Genomic DNA, 16152 nt, shown 5'->3' with positions numbered 1-16152 from the left:
TGGGGCTTCAGAGCATCTTGCCGTCAAACTGCCCATGAGAGATTTGTGTGAATACGGTGTGGAAATGGCTTTAACCCTGTCCACTGCTGGCAGAACTTTGTCCCTTAATTGCCCAAACTATTACATCATTTTTATCCAGTCCAGCAATTAAAAAGGGGATGAATTCCACGCTGAATTTGTTTGATCGTTCTGTCAGCACAAGCATTTTGGCTTGCTAAATGAAACAGTCCCTCCTTTCCTCTTGTTGCATGCTGTTCCCATCCTCCCTCAAGCCAATTTCAGGGTATGGGGCAGCTAGGAGATTGGTGGGGGAGAGCCTTGTGTGCAAACCATAGCCCTTAGACAGGGCTTCCACTGATGGGACTCATTCGTTCCATCGCGCTCTCGGTGTTTATTCTTAACTGGGCTTCTTACAGAAGACAATGCAGTCTTGCCTGCACCAACTTAAGAATACCTTGTAGGTAACAAGGGAAGGAAGCATTCCTAAACTGGAGGAGTGTGGATTCTTTCAGGCATTGCTTGTACCTCAAATGTCCGAGATGGAATGTGTGAGCAGGCAGACTAATGGTATTTTATTTTATTCGTCAGCTAGTAAGTAACTTGTGCACATATTTGCATGGCTGTCACAATGGACCCTAAATCCCACAGCAGAAGCTAACCTTGCATCTTAAACCAAGTCAAGTGTTACTGGGTGATTTCTCATCCCATCTGTCCTGGACAAGGAAAGCAAAGAACCTCCATTTGGTGTTGAGTAAATAGGGATGTGGGTGGCGCTGTAGGTTAAACCATAGAGCCTAGGACTTGCCAATCAGAAGGTTGGCGGTTCGAATCCCCGCGACAGGGTGAGCTCCTGTTGCTCAGTCCCTGCTCCTGCCAACCTAGCAGTTCGAAAGCACGTCAAAGTGCAAATAGATAAATAGGTACCGCTCCGGCGGGAAGGTAAACGGCGTTTCTGTGCGCTGCTCTGGTTCACCAGTAGTGGCTTAGTCATGCTGGCCATGCTGGCTCCCTTGGCCAATAAAGCGAGATGAGTGCCGCAACCCCAGAATCGGTCACGACTGGACCTAATGGTCAGGGGTCTCTTTACCTTTACCTACATGGGCACCAAACAAGTCATCAACCCAATATTTTACCAGTGTGGAGAAATGTCTTCAGTGTCTTTCACGGATGATCACTAGTCCCAAAGTTCATTTTAAGAAATATAGTTTACATTTTATTTCAGAGATCTGGTGCTTCATTATGAAATTATTCATGTGCAGAAGCACTGAACATATATATATTATTTTTAACAAGCAGCAAACAACAGCAAGATTTCCCTTTCATATAGAATTCTTGTATGAAAATCATTGGAACTTTCACTGGTTTGTGGTTGTGTTGTCTGGCAGCGGCCCTCCATTTTGTGGGCCTGTTTAATTATTTGAAGGCTCTTTACTTCCCTTACTTCCAGGACAACTTCCTTGTTTTTTGCTTTGTTTAAAGTAGTCACACCTATTCCTCATGCTCTCCATGCCACAAAGCTGCTACTTTCATTATGTCAGGAACCAGAAATTACTAGTGGGTCAAGGTCCTGGGCTTCCAATTAACTAGACAGGCAGGTGGCATGGCATTCCTCTTTCCCCGCCCCACAAACATTTAAGAAAGCAGGAGTGTAAATGCCATGAATATTTTACCAGCTGCTCCCTGGATTCCTTCAACTCATTTCTATCCCGAGTTGTTTTCATATTACCGTCAGAGAGAGACGGGTGAGTTGTCAAAAGCTTATTAAGTCATTTGCTGCTTTCTCTCGCAACAGGATTTTCTTTTTTTAAAAAAAAAGTTTCTAAACTGCATAGTGTTGTATTTCTTTTTCTACAGAAGGTAAAATATATAAGTGCATAAAGTCAATTAAATAAAATTAGCTTAGAAGCAATTCAGTAAAATGCCATATTTTATGCTGCATGAACTGAATGGGTGGATTTGGGTAAGTGTATCTCCTGACATTGCTTTCTACTGCTCTTAACAAGTGCCGGAAAGAAGTTGATACATTGGCCATGCTTGGCTGCATTCGGAGCTCTAGAAACTTACAGTAGCCTCTGCCAGTCTGTTGCCCCACAGAGTTTTTGCACTACAACTCCCAGCAGTGGCTGGGGCTGATGGGAATTGTAGTCAAGAACATCTGCAGCGTACCAGATTGGCAAAGGTGAGTTCAGGGGAATAGCTGGAAATCAGAAATCAGTTGTACTATGTTAAATAGGGTTTTCTCTTTATGAATGCAGCCTCAGTATCAAACACTGTTGAAGAGCTTTGGTGGCACCTTTTGCCGTAATAAATGTATTGGTCTTAGGGTGCTGTGGGACACTTCTTTTCACTGTAAGAAATGTGGCCACCCTTCTGGAAATCTGTAGAATCTGAAATGCATCAGGACTCTGCAATTTGCAACATAGAAGTGCTACATATATGATTTCTTTCTACATTCAGAATTGGCATGCTCCAACCTCTTTTGCAGAAACAGCTTTAGGCCAGTTTCCCAGTGGGAAAGAGTTCAAGCTTACTGGTAGAGTGCCTGTTGCACCTGCAAAAGGCCCCTTGCAGATTCCATATCCAGGTTGGGTCTGAAACGACACTTGTCTGCACTCAAGGAGAGCCACTGCCAATCAGTGTAAACCAGGAGTAACCCTCCATTTGGTGAACGGTCAACCTGAACTTGCATGACCAGTGATCAGGGATGATGGCTATTGCGGTACAATATGAGTTTGACCAAATTGCGGGAGGCAGTGGAAGACAGGAGTGCCTGGAGTGCCCTGGTCCATGGGGTCACAAAGAGTAGGACACGACTAAACGATTAAAGAACAACAACATCTGGAGAGGAGCCTGCTAGTTGCCCACAATATCGACAGTACTGAGCCAGGTGGATCAATAGTCTTGGCTTGATATCCATTCTTTTCTTATGCTCCTAGCCCTGACTCATTCTGATCTAGCTTCAAATATTGCTCAGCTTGGTGCTATTGGGCATCCCTGTGCGCTTTCCATTGAAATTAATAACAAGAGCCTGCCAAGTCGGGCCAATGGCCCATCTAATCCATCATTCAGCTCTCACAGCAGCTAGCCAGGTGCCTAGGGGCAGCCTGCAAGCAGGACCTGAGCACAACAGCCCTCTCTCCACTTGTAACTCCAAGCAACTCCTATTTACGACTCTGGCAGTGGGAGTCTAGCCATTAGGCCTAGCAGGCACTGTTAAACTTAATGTCCACGAATTCACCTAATTCTCTTTCAAAACCATCCGTGTTGGTGGCCGTCGTTGCCTCTTACGGGAGAGATTTTCACAGTTTTAACTGTGCTGTTGGTTTCTTTTGCCTGTCCAACGTTCAGCTTCATTGGTTAGCGCTGAGTTCTAATATTATGAGATGTGGGGGAACCATAGAGTTGAAAGAGACCCTGAGGATCATCTGGTCCAACCCCCTGAAATGCAGAAATATGCAGTTGTCAAATATGGCGATTGAACCTGCAACCTTGGTGTTATCAGCACCACGCTCTAACCAACTGAGCTATCCAGGCCCTCCAGACCTTTCCCACTTTCTCTATGCCTGCATAATTTTACGTACCTCTACCATATTCTCTCTTACCTTTTCCCTAAACTGAAAAGCTGCAGACACCAAATCCCATTTATTACAACTGGGTTGGTGCAAAATCTGTATTCCCTTCTAGGATCTCTTCACACCGCACCTTTCTCTCCGCTCACCATTGTATCCCAGTGGCCTCTTACTTCCATGATGACACAGCTTGCCCTTCTGCCTCCCTGCAACTCCTCTCCCACGTGGGTCAAGTGACCTAGATTGAGAAACTCTTGGCACTGAAGCTGCCCTAACCTCTCAACCTCTTGGTGGAGGCAGCTGTTGTAGGTTTAGGTGGCTATTCTGCTGAGGCCAGCAAAAGAGCCTCCACATGGTCGGGAGTGCAGGCATGCTGCCCAGTCAGTACCTATTGACAAAGGGGCCTCTGAGGGTCTTTGTGTTCCTGCAGGGACAGCTGCCTGAATGCCTGCCCATCCCTCCTCCTTGCTCTCCCCCCAGTGCACCCCTTCGCTGATCGGAACAAAATCCCTGCCCCAGGCGCTTGAGCTCCCTAGAATTCCTCAGTTAATGCAGCATAATTGCTACCAGACCTGCACAGGGCTGGAAATGCTGCAGGAAGATTGGAACCAGACTCTGGGGCAGGGGAAGCTCCCTTGGGCAGACAGCGTGCAGGGCAGTGCCCAGCTAACTTGGGTCAAAGTGTGGGTTGAGTCTCCAGGGGTTCCAGAGGAGCTCATTCTGGATCGTTCCCAAAGCCATGAAAACTAGACAGAGAGTCACCCTCTTCAGATCCATCCCATTACTTTGGCCTAGTGAGGTGTCCATTTCCTTTTGCCCAGGGAACCCTCTAATCATAGAAAAGGATCATTTGTAGGCTCCTGTGGGGGCAGTTTTCCTGCCTCGACCTAGCAGAAGAAGCTTGCAAAGTTTACTCAGCACATTCCATGCTGGAGAGGAAAAGTGTGGCGTCCTTGTCAATCGGCAATGATTCTTGCACTCAACCAGGAACTTCTTATAAACCATTGGCCTTTTGGGATGGGGCTGATGGAAGATGTAGCCTCATGACACTGAGAGGGCTACAGAGCCCCATCCTTGTTTCATAATTTCAAATTGAATCCACCCTAAACGGGACGCGGGTGGCGCTGTGGGTTAAACCACTGAGCCTAGGGCTTGCCGATCAGAAGGTTGGCGGTTCAAATCCCCGCAACGGGGTGAGCTCCCATTGCTCGGTCCCTGCTCCTGCCAACCTAGCAGTTCGAAAGCACGTCAAAGTGCAAGTAGATAAATAGGTACCGCTCCAGCGGGAAGGTAAACTGTGTTTCCGTGCGCTGCTCTGGTTTGCCAGAAGTGGCTTAGTCATGCTGTATGCCGGCTCCCTCGGCCAATAAAGCGAGATGAGCGCCGCAACCCCAGTGTCGGTCACGACTGGACCTAATGGTCAGGGGTCACTTTACCTTTATGCCTAAACTTCTTGCATGTGAGTATTCAAAGAGGACCCCAAAAAAATGGCCCAAAGAGCTAATATATTTACTTCAATTACTTTATTGTTTTAAGTGGGGCCCGCTGTTAGTTGTAACAATTAAAAAAACCTGCAAGGCATTTGGGGCAACATGATGCAAATTATTCTAAAGGCAGTGGCAGTATGGCTGCCTCCCCAGCAGAATGAAGCAGCAGCCTTTGGCCAACTACAATGGCGTCTCGCAGGCTGAGAGTCCTTCACCATGAGACGGAGACTTCCGTGCCTGTGTACACTGGCCCAGTCTATGCCAGATCTTTGATCTGCATTTCTTGCTGACGTGCCTGAGGGTGCAGACACCCTCTGGGCTCTGGAGAAACTGAGCAACAGCTGGAATGGGTTGTTCTGTGCTGGACATCATGAATATCCTGGGATTTAGGCTGTACACCTTACACTGGAGCCCACATGCTGAGGACTCCATGACGACACCGACTAGAAGGGAGGTTAAGTCCATTTACAAAGCTCGGTGGCTATCTTCTTGATATGCCCACAGGCACTTGGAGCAGAAGCAAGCGGGGAGGTCTCTAGTTTCCCTCCCCCAGCCCCTATAAGCAGGGATGAAGAAACTGCAGCCCTCTAGCAGTTGCTGCACTACAACTCCCATCATCCTTGGCCATTGTCCATGCTGGCTGCAGCTGATGGGAGCTGGAGTCCAACATCATGATGAGGGTCACCTGTTACCCATTCCTACCCTACAGAGAAGCCTTTCCCAACCACGGGTTCCCAGGTGGTCTCAGACTACAACTCCCATTATCCCTGACCACTGGGCATGCTGGCTAGGAATGATGGGAGTTGTAGTCCAACAACATCTTGGAACCCAAGGTTGAGAAAGGCTTCTAGAGAGGAACCAAAAATCTCTTCGGTAAAGGGCGTCTCCCTTAACCAAGTGCTTGGAGCCAGGAGGACACTGTGATGCAGCTGGCATCTAAAAAAAGCAACCCAAAATGAAGGGAAACCCTGTTTACATTAAAAGAGGTGACATGGCCTTTGAAAGTCTCCCCAGTACAGGAATATCCCGCTATCGCAGATGCCTGGTGCAACGTTATCCTCCAAGGGCCTTGTCAAGCATTTGCCGCCTCAAGGACAGTCGCTCTTCACATCGACACAAATACTTTTGTAGAAGCATTTCCCTTGGCATGTGGTCAAAAATGTCACAGTGCTGACTCTGTCTCTCTGTGCGTGCGCACATGTGCCGTTTGCGATTTTTTATTGTTCAAAACAACTCAGGTGTGTCATTGTTTCAAGGTAGGAATGAGTCTCTCCGTTCAGCAGGCTGGCTGGCGGGCACAGCTGCCTGCCGCGGGGAGACAAGATGGAGTCAGCACAGGATGAAAGTTCCTTAGGAAGCCTCTTAATCAGGCAGGTTTGGTTCCAGCTGTAGAGTACTCTCCCTGAGGGGAACAAATCCTACTGGAAACTCAACCAGGAAAAGGGCTAGGATGTATGAAAGGGATTAAGTGTGCCTTGGTTGGTCATCTAGTCTCTCTCTCTCTCTCTCACTCACTCACACACACACACACACACACACACACACCACAAGTGCAAAACCACCAAGACATCCATGGAAAGGAATAACTTCCATTTACATGTTTGTGTGTCCCACTTAGCACATCAGCATAGGCATCAGAAAGGGACACTGCTTTTATCTAGTGATATCAAAGGTTAATGGAAGTTCAGCCAGCATTTCAGGAGGAACAAGACAGGGATTGGGATCCACGAAGTCTGTCCATGACGCCTTATTGCAGCATCCAGTCCCTGACTTATTTCTCCTTCGTTTTCTGGAGAAGCGCAGTCAGGGGTCGTAGAGGCGCAAGGACTGCTTTGTGACTTGAAGGCCGATCAGTATTAAAAGGGTTGTGTGTTATCTCTGGTTTTAATTTTGCATTTGGTGAAAGGCTCCCTCTGGAATCCAGTGACACAGTTGCAGCAGTACATCTGTCTGGTTGGAGAATAAAAGAACAAGTCTCCACAACACCCCGCCTCCAGATTATCTTGCCGTGCCGATGTTCCTGTACTGACACATGAGAAGGTGCTTAAAGGTTTTCTTGAAGGTGGCGTTGCAAAGAGCGTAACAAGCTGGGTTGATGGTACTGTTGACATAGCACAGCCAGTACCCGATGTACCAGACCGTGTCAGGGACACAATAATCGCAGAAGGTATTAATGAGGACCATCACATTGTAAGGCGTCCATGTCAGGATGAAGGCCAGTAAGATGGCAAAGATGGTTCTGGTGACTTTCTTCTCCCGGGCTGCCATTTGACGCTTCTTCCTGACCTGACTCCTGGCAATGCTAGCAAATTTCCTGGCAACGTTCGCTGGGCGGCTGTTGGACAAGGTGATTGGAGTGGAGCTGGCTTCTTTGTCTGGGACAATCTCAATGGCGGTGACACATTCAGTTCCGGTTTGCTTTGTGACAATCTTGATTTTGGACCACTTGGAGGCAGGGTTAAGCCGTGTCGGGGCTGGACTCTGCCCTTGATCAGCCGGTGCAATTTCCAGCACTGGCTTCTCTTTGTTGGTCTGGGTGATGCTCACCGTGCTGGATTCATTGGACGTCTCCTTCTCCTCTTGGTGGCCAGTGGTCTCTGACTGCTGTAAGGGCTGCTCTTCTACTTTCCCATTTTTTGCCTCCTCCTTCACCTCCGCCGCTTTCTTTGGAGAGTTGTTGTTATTCTGCTTGACCAAAGGGCTCTTCAGGAAGCCAAGTGACTTGGACTTCTTCTCCTTCTTGCTCTCAGGCTTGTGCCTTCTGATGCGGCTCCGGCTGGCCAGCGAAATGTGGATGTAGAGCACAGTCATGATGACCACAGGGAGGTAGAAAGCCGCGATGGCTGTGCCAAAGGTCACCGCCGGGTTGGAGAGGAACTGGATGTAACACTGCTCTTTCTCAACTGTCCTCTCCCCAACAATGAACTGCCAAAACAAGATGGCGGGCGCCCAGAGGATAAAGGACAATATCCAAGCGACTGCAATCATCAGCCCTGCCATTTTGGTTGTCCGCCTAGCTGGGTAGGTCAGTGGCTTGGTGACACAGAAGTAGCGGTCAAAACTGATGATGAGCAAGTTCATGACAGAGGCGTTGCTCACCACGTAGTCCAGAGCCAGCCAGAGGTCACAGACCACAGCCCCTAGTGGCCAATAGCCCTTGATGATGTAGACTGTGTAGAGGTTCATGGAAAAGACTCCAATTATCAGGTCAGCACAGGCCAGGCTGAAGAGGAAGTAGTTGTTGACAGTCTGAAGCTGGCGGTTCACTTTGATGGACAGCATGACCAAGATATTCCCTACCACGGTGACGAGGCTAAGAGACCCCGTGACGGTGGCTATGAAGACCATCTCAACCGTCTTATACTTGGGGGTGTCCTCCTTGGTGAAGTTGTCATTGGTGAAGTTGGGCATATTTATCAGCTGAGAAGACAAGTTGTATGCAGAATCTGCAGAAAGAGAGGCAGGGAGAGAAAGACATTGAAGAAATATTATGCATCTGCAACACTCGGTCAGGAACGTCAGTGTGGTGCAAGCCTTAAAGGGTCAGATGAGAACTGGGGAGACCCAGGTTTGGATCCCCACTCAGTAATGAAGCTCATACCTTGGCCCTGTTGACTAACTAGTCCAGGCTTTAAGATCTGGAACAATACCTTGCTGAAAGGTATCTGTGCACTTCCATCTCCTAGACTTGGTCTGTGTTTGAAGCACATGACTTCCCCCTTCCCAAATCCTGGGAACTGTAGTTTGTTAAGGCTGCTGGGAACTGCAGCACTGTGGGGGCTAGTTCCTGGGATTTTTGGGGGGATGCCATGGGCTTTAAAGGTCTAGTGTGTATGCAGCCTCAGAAAACATTTCAACCTGGCCAGCCTACAGAGCAATAGATAAAGCAAACCTGAATGTTACTACCAGGAAGTTGCAGGAGGGCGCTAAGCAAACTGGGAAAGAAGCCAGTGTCCTGTTCCACCCCTGGACGGATTGTCAGCTCAGCCAGAACAGTCATGTCTCTTCAAAGCCCAGCATTTTCCCAGGCCTGTGTTATCTTTAACCCATGTCTGAAAAATCCTTCTGTACTGTTTCCATCTGCCCCCAAATCTCTCCGGCCCTCTCCAAGGGAGCTATTTATGACAGCAGCTTGCCTGGTGGAGTGGGGCAGCCTCAGAAGGAGCTCACAACCTTTTTCAAATTATTTCATGAGTTTATGTAGATGCACGGAGCTCCAGAGAAAACAAGTGAGATTGGGGAGGGGGGTTGTGACCATGTAATAGGCCTGTGGATCCTGCATTCTGTAAGGTTTTGCTGAGGGGAGCCCACCCTCTGCTGGATATTCTTGGTATTGTACCATTGCAGTCAGCAGCCCGAGGACTTCTGCAAAGTCCGCCTCTTTTCCAGCACAGTGTGCCCTTATACAGTGGTACCCCGGGTTACAGACGCTTCAGGTTACAGACGCTTCAGGTTACAGACTCCGCTAACCCAGAAATAGTACCTCGGGTTAAGAACTTTGCTTCAGGATGAGAACAGAAATCGTGCGGCGGCAGCAGGAGTCCCAATAGCTAAAGTGGTACCTCAGGTTAAGAACAGTTTCAGGTTAAGAACAGACCTCTGGAACGAATTAAGTTCTTAACCCGAGGTACCACTGTAGAAGACTTTTCCTAGGCCTGGGGACACATTCTTCTGTGCAAGTTGGAGAAATGTTCGCTGTTTGCCTGTGATACAGCATTTGGCTTAGCTTGCAGTATAGTGTGGGCCACCGTAGCCACTTAAAATGAGTCAGTTTCCCTAAATTGTGTGCAGATAGACTGTCAGGGCTTCTGGAATACCCCACGGGACCCGTGGGATTTTACTGGTACTTTCAGCATGGCTGCAAATGCTTTTGGGGAGCAATTGCCTAGATTTCCTACAGTGGCGGTTTTAAGGCGGAGCGACCAGTGCAGTCACAGTGGGAGCCACAATGCAGGGGCACGAAAACAACACTGCAGGGTGGAGCATGTGACGCAGGGAGAGCTGAATTTCAATATTGCATAGGGCGCTGCTGAAATTTGGGAGCCCAAAGTCCACCACTGTTTCTTTGCACTGTCATGCCCAGTGCACCACATTACACCATTCCTGGCTTAAGAGGGAAGCACACTTGTGCAAATCCTTTTTCTCCTTCCTGTCTTATCAAATGCACTGTGGACTGCATTAGGGCTGCCATACATCCAGAATTCCCAAGACATATCCGGAATACTGCAGTCGGCAGCAGTGGCCGGGCGGAAATCAGCCCCCCCAAAAAAGTCTAGGAAAATCCAGACATTTAGCAGCCCATGCCGATTTTCCATAAAAATAGCTCCCAAACGGCATATTCTGTTTTGCAATTTTGCCAAAAAAAAGCTCAACAACTTATTAATCTGGGGGTCCCTTTCAAATGTTCAGTTGCCCCAGGGGGCAGAGTGTCTGCATTTTCTTCCAGCCTTCCTAGGAATAAAAGAATCATAGAGTTGGAAGGGACCCCAAGGGTCATTCCTAGTCGAACCCCCTGCAATTTAGGAATCTTTGATAAGGAAGGCACAAGTTCCTCCTCAGTGAGGGGTTGGGAATCTGTGATTGCAGCTGTTGATAGACTGCCCCTGTCAGCATGGTCAATGGGCAGGTCTGATGGCAGTTATAGTCCCAAAACATGGGGGGGGGGGGCACCAGGTTGGGAAAAGTTGCTTCATATCATTCTGATCATTAATATATTTACTCAGAAGGAAGTCACACTGGTTTCAATATTGCTTCCGTCCATAGTTTATGTGCAAAAATGTAATGAAAATAAATATTACAAAAATAAGGCTTGCATACAAATGTTTAGGACTGCAACCTTAATTCTAATTCTAATTTAAGATTTTGTTTTCATTATTATTTGTCTTCCCCAGGTGCTTCTAAAATTCAAGAGAACAATAAGAGGAAGCCTCCTAGATCTGTCTCTGAGAAGCAGGATCTGAGTGGGTAGAAAGGATTGCTTTTAGCAGCGGCATAACAAAACATACAGCTCAACGGGGGGGGGGGGAGGAAATTTCTGAGCATAGCGATGCAGCGATGGAAAGTTTTACCTGTTGAATTTCTGCATGTTATGCAGCTCTTAAAGGCGTAGGAATGCTGGCAGAAAAAGGGGAGCAAGCAATCACGGGTTCCAGGTTGCATCAGAGGTCTCTTGACAAATAGTTCAGTGAAATAATCCAGATCGCTCAAGTAAGTGACTCATAAGTCAGGCTAGTGAAGCAAGTGAGAATAATATTAATATTCCCTGTTCAGAGAGCGAGAAGGAGGCAACTCTGAGGTGAAAAGGGCAGGCGGGGTGGGGGGAGCAAAATGGCGATGAAACAAATACTGTATTGAAAGGATGGGTGAAATCTACAAGGTTACATCTATTTACTCTAAATTCTGTTGAGACTGAATGAGTTATTATTGTTATTCTTCATTAAATTTAAATGGCTGGCTATCAGTAAACCTCCTCCGGTAGCTTACAAAACACACGAAAAACCAAATTTCATACTATGTTTATAAATACAAAGTTCAGTAAGTAAAACAACCAAAATCAGTAGCAATTGGTGCGATGCAGCGACAGGTCTTTCATTTGCCCTTGCTGATTAAAATTGGCACCCACCAGTTAATCAGACAAAGTTTTAATCGGTTAATCTACCAATTGAACCAATTAAACCCTGCAGTCCTAGTTGAAAAACTCTCGCCCGATCAGAAAAGCAATTTGACTATTCCATCACATACATGAACAAGCCTTTGCAAGATAATTCCTAACTCTTGACAGGGGGGAAGGTGGGGGGGGGGAGAGGGAGAGAGAGAGAGAGTCTCTGAGACAGGCTGTGTCACTTCACTGCCTAGAAGTGGCTGCCGTTTCTAGGTCAGCTTCTCAGCCTGAAGCTACCAATTATCTCCTCCGGCCCTGGCCAGGTTCTGCAGATTTTAATAGGACAATGAAATCCTTGCTCTGTAAACCGGCAGCTCCCCCATTTCCACAAGCTCCTCCAGAGATGGCTTCAGTGTATCATCCTTGCACAATCCCCATGTGATGGGAAACAGTTCTGACAGCCTGAGGCTGTTTCCTTCTCTCTCCTCAACCTCCCAAGCCACCCAAGGCCCCGTAGCTGGAATAAATGAAGGATGAACTCCACTCGGAGGCAGCCTGAGAGAAAGCTGGTGAAACAGTGCCATATCCCCAGTAAAGTTTTTCCACACAGTGAGATTAGGATGGAGAAGATGTTGTGGATGAGACCAGGCTGTGTGGGCAATAATAAAACATTAGCAAGTCCTTTCTACTTATTAGCCTGGTTTAATAAGACAAGGTCTTGTGAAGTCAGAACAGAACTGAACAATATATATAGGAAAACTCCCAGTGGAAATATCCTGTTTGTGACAAGAATGTTTCAGTTACAAGACAGCTTATTATACTTGGGCAGTGGAAAGCTTGGTTTGAATCTGCCAAAAAGCCGACAGAATGCCTTTAAGCTAAGTCACTATCTCTAGGCCTAGACAACCTCGCAAGGCTGTTAAGAGGATAAAATGAGCACTTTGAAATAGGACTGGGTAGAAATATGAAGGAGGGAGGGGGCGAGGAGATCATGGGAATTTGGTTTGTTGACAAATTACTAGCTGCAGAATCTAATTTTGGTTGAGATGGAGGCTAGATCATTTTCTTCTTCTGCCAAAGGTAGAAGCAGTGAAAGTACTGGGAGAAATGTAAGTCAGCAAGCCAACTTTTGTGAAAAGCCCCATTTTCATCAGAATCAACTGGAATTCAGATGCAGTTTCTTTTGACTTTTTGAGTAATGGCTTCTTCACGCCATATGAACTAGGTTGCACATAATGTCAAACCATAATTAAAACAAACTGAGGTTCATAAGCCGACAACGGGCAATGAACAAACCATAGCTAAGCTGCTGTGGTTTGGATGCTTGAATAAACCATGGCTTAATACACTATAGTTTAACAAACCATTGCTTAGCATTATGTGCAAACCAAGCCAGTGGGACTGGCTTCTGAGTCTTAGCCTTGCATGGCACAAAGTGAGCATTCTGGTGAGCTGAAATAAAACATCAACAAATCAGTTTCTCCCTCTTCTCTCTCTCACGCCTGCGTCTTCTGTTCGTGATGTTTTCCTAACCCTGACCATTTCCCTTTGCCCCCAGTATCATTCATCCCCTTTCTTGTGTCTCTTTCCCCTGTTTACTGCTGTCTGGCATATCTGTAGAGTGCAAGGGCCCAGGAGAAATTGCAGATCTGACGCAATGATGTTTTGAAAAAGGTTCTCTGGGCATGATAACCATTGGGAGCGATAAAGATAGATGCCAATTGGATTTGCTCCTCGCCACTCTTCTGGAGAGGTCAGCAGATGGCTTTGCAGACACACTTTGACCAGTAATCTGGGACAAACTCAATTTCGGTCCTCCTCATCCCCTACCTCCCACCTTTGTGTTTTACAGATGGTTTGGCTTCCTCTATGGTTGTGTTCACACTGCTCTTTACTCTGCCTCCACCATATCTATCCTGTCATTTCTTACGAAATTCTGAGTTTCAATGTGTTTCCCCTCCAAACCAGCTTTGATCCAAATTGAGAAAAAATAACAACCTGGCTGCGTTTAAAGCAGGTAATGGATTCACAGCCTATATATTGCCATCACCTTCGTGGCCTTGTTACACCTGGGAGGTAAGAGTGAGCAGTATGGTTCAAGAAAAGAAACCCAAAAAGTCAGAGAGGCTATTACTGGGTGGGAAAATGGGGGAAATAGTTTTCCTAAACACACTTACTAGGAGAGTAGGCATCAGTGAACATAATAAGACATATACACAGACATACATGGGCATAGCAAGGATTTTTGTTGGGGGTGGGCAGCCCAAGTTTTTGAGCTTTTTTCATGGGTAAATATACCCCTAAGACTTTGGTTGGGCGGCAGGCTTCTGCTAAGGGGACAGAACCTAAGTTAATTGAGTACTTTCAATGCTTTTCAATAATTTGCATGCTATAGCCATGCAGACATATTGCATGTTGAGAGTACATAAGCCCCTCTGCCTGAAGACTAGAAACTTTGCATCATTCTGATATGTCTTCAAGTCCTTAGAAGACACGACTTATCACTTTTCTCCATGCCATAAGGACTACCAACCTGAGATGTCTGTGTACACCTATGAATTTGTGCAGGAGGAGAATTGCTCTGTGCATCTAGCATGTGTTGGACTTTAGAAGGCAACATGTTAGTTCAGGTCCCCAGAATGGAGAGACATTTTAGCAAAAAAAAAAAAAAAAAAAAAGCATGCATGCAGAATGCCCCTCCCCCAGAAAACCCATCTTGTAAGGCAAAAAAATCATTTCATTTAGGCAATGATTAAAGTGCACACAAGAAAGCAAAAATATTCAAAGACATAATTGCCGAACATCAGAGTTACAGTACAGAGACATGGAAGATAGACTGCCCAGATGGGATTTTTTTAAGAGATCAGAAGGACAGGAAAAAGAAAATAAAAAAGATTTTACAGACCATAAAATCTCATGTTTTCAGTATGCTACCCAAACTGGCAGCAAGTGACTAGATTTCATACTCGTTGCTGTGAAGGCAGTGCTTATAGATTTCCCACTTTATTTATTTTCTTTCTAGAGCCCCTCAGGCTATGCTGAACTTCCTGGGGTATGGATGTGTGCATGCCTGCACACTGCAGACACATGGATGTGTGCATGCCTGCACACTGCAGACACATGGATGTGTGCATGCACACAAATGACAGCACAGTCCTATGTGTGTCCACTCAGAAGTAAGTCCCACTAAGTTCAGCGGGGCTTTCTCCCAGCTAAGTACATATACAGCCTAAGTCTCCTTCCGTCTTGCTAGAATACCCTCAGATATGTTCTCTAAATGGAAAAGTGCAGCAACTCAAAACAGGCTAAGTGGAAGCATCTGCCCAATAAGAATAATCACCAGGGGGAGAAAAAGGACAAACACTAATAAGTCTGTAGGAGGAACATGTAGATACGGGAACAACATGAATTAGATAAACCAATTAATTTCTCTAAGCCATATGAATGTAATCTCCTCCCAGAGGAGATTGGCCTCTGATCTGTGGTTATTAAATCAGGACCTTTGGAGAAGAACAGAGCTTGGGAAGAGGTAGGCTGGTGGGCTGTCTCCTTCCCAGACAGCAAAAAGGGTTGATGTGATTATTTATTTCCTTTTAGATGCATTATAAGAAAACAAAACAAAACAAAACAGGCTTTCTGGTAGCCATCCAAATCAGAGGGTGCCTCCAGCATTGAAACCTACATATTCCCCTTTCCCCATGTCAACTCTATACCTCTCCCTACCAGGAAACAAACAAACAAACCAGGGCAGAGCCCTCATCACAAACTTGGACTCTAAGGAAACTCAATTTTGCTGTCAATAAATGTGGCAAGAATGCGCACTGAGAGCCATAACCCGAACAAGAGATCTGCGGTAGGTTTCTAAAACAACAATTTGTGACAAGGCAATGAAGAATTGTAATGCTCTTGTTAGGGCTGGAGTGGTGGTGGAGGAATGCTTCAGATGTAGGGCACTTCTTTTGGTGAAGGTTTAAGGCATGAGCAGAGTCCTTGAGGAGGCAAGCGATTTATGGAGATTTCTAGGGTAGGTGGTGTTTTGGAGGAGGGCCTGTCCATGCATATTCAGTTAGTAGACATTTTTAAAATTAATCTATGATGTGGCCACACGTGGAACATACTCCATACACTTTTGCTGGTGAAAAGGTTTGGTTTGGTGAAAAGTGCTAAAAATATGGAAATGGAGGTTTGGCACACACAAAAAAGGTTAAAACTCCACCAAGAATGATTGTTGTTCTCATTGTAAGTGAATTGATCAAAAGGCGGACAATCTTCTTGAAATGAATGATGGATTCAGAGACATTTCCTACCAAACCTATTCCACCTCCTCCAATGCCTGCAATTCATATAACTGCTCTGCATATGAATAATTGCTTTTTATCTCTCACCCAGATTTCATTCTGCTTATGTCAAACAGGTTGTTTGGATAAATAATTCATCACAACTGCAAACTTCAATTTTTCGCACCCCTTCTACCCACATTTGAAAAGAGCGAAGG

The 16152-nt window shown here is 46.2% G+C and overlaps 1 protein-coding gene across 1 annotated transcript in view; it reads right to left on the bottom strand.

Annotated features, from left to right (window-relative positions):
- Positions 1-6553: 6553 nt before the first annotated feature.
- The window catches only part of CHRM4 (cholinergic receptor muscarinic 4), a 45847-nt gene continuing 36248 nt past the window's right edge, over positions 6554-16152 (bottom strand). Inside the window, exon 2 of the mRNA XM_079951743.1 lies at positions 6554-8502. Coding sequence (XP_079807869.1) covers positions 7055-8502 — 1448 coding nt within the window. The 3' untranslated portion in view covers positions 6554-7054. The remainder of the gene's footprint in view (positions 8503-16152) is intronic.

This window comes from Podarcis cretensis, assembly GCF_951804945.1.
Source record: "Podarcis cretensis genome assembly, chromosome: 1".
Taxonomy (NCBI): domain Eukaryota; kingdom Metazoa; phylum Chordata; class Lepidosauria; order Squamata; family Lacertidae; genus Podarcis; species Podarcis cretensis.
Note: the sequence above shows the minus strand (reverse complement) of the source record. Positions and strands in the feature narration are given on the sequence as shown.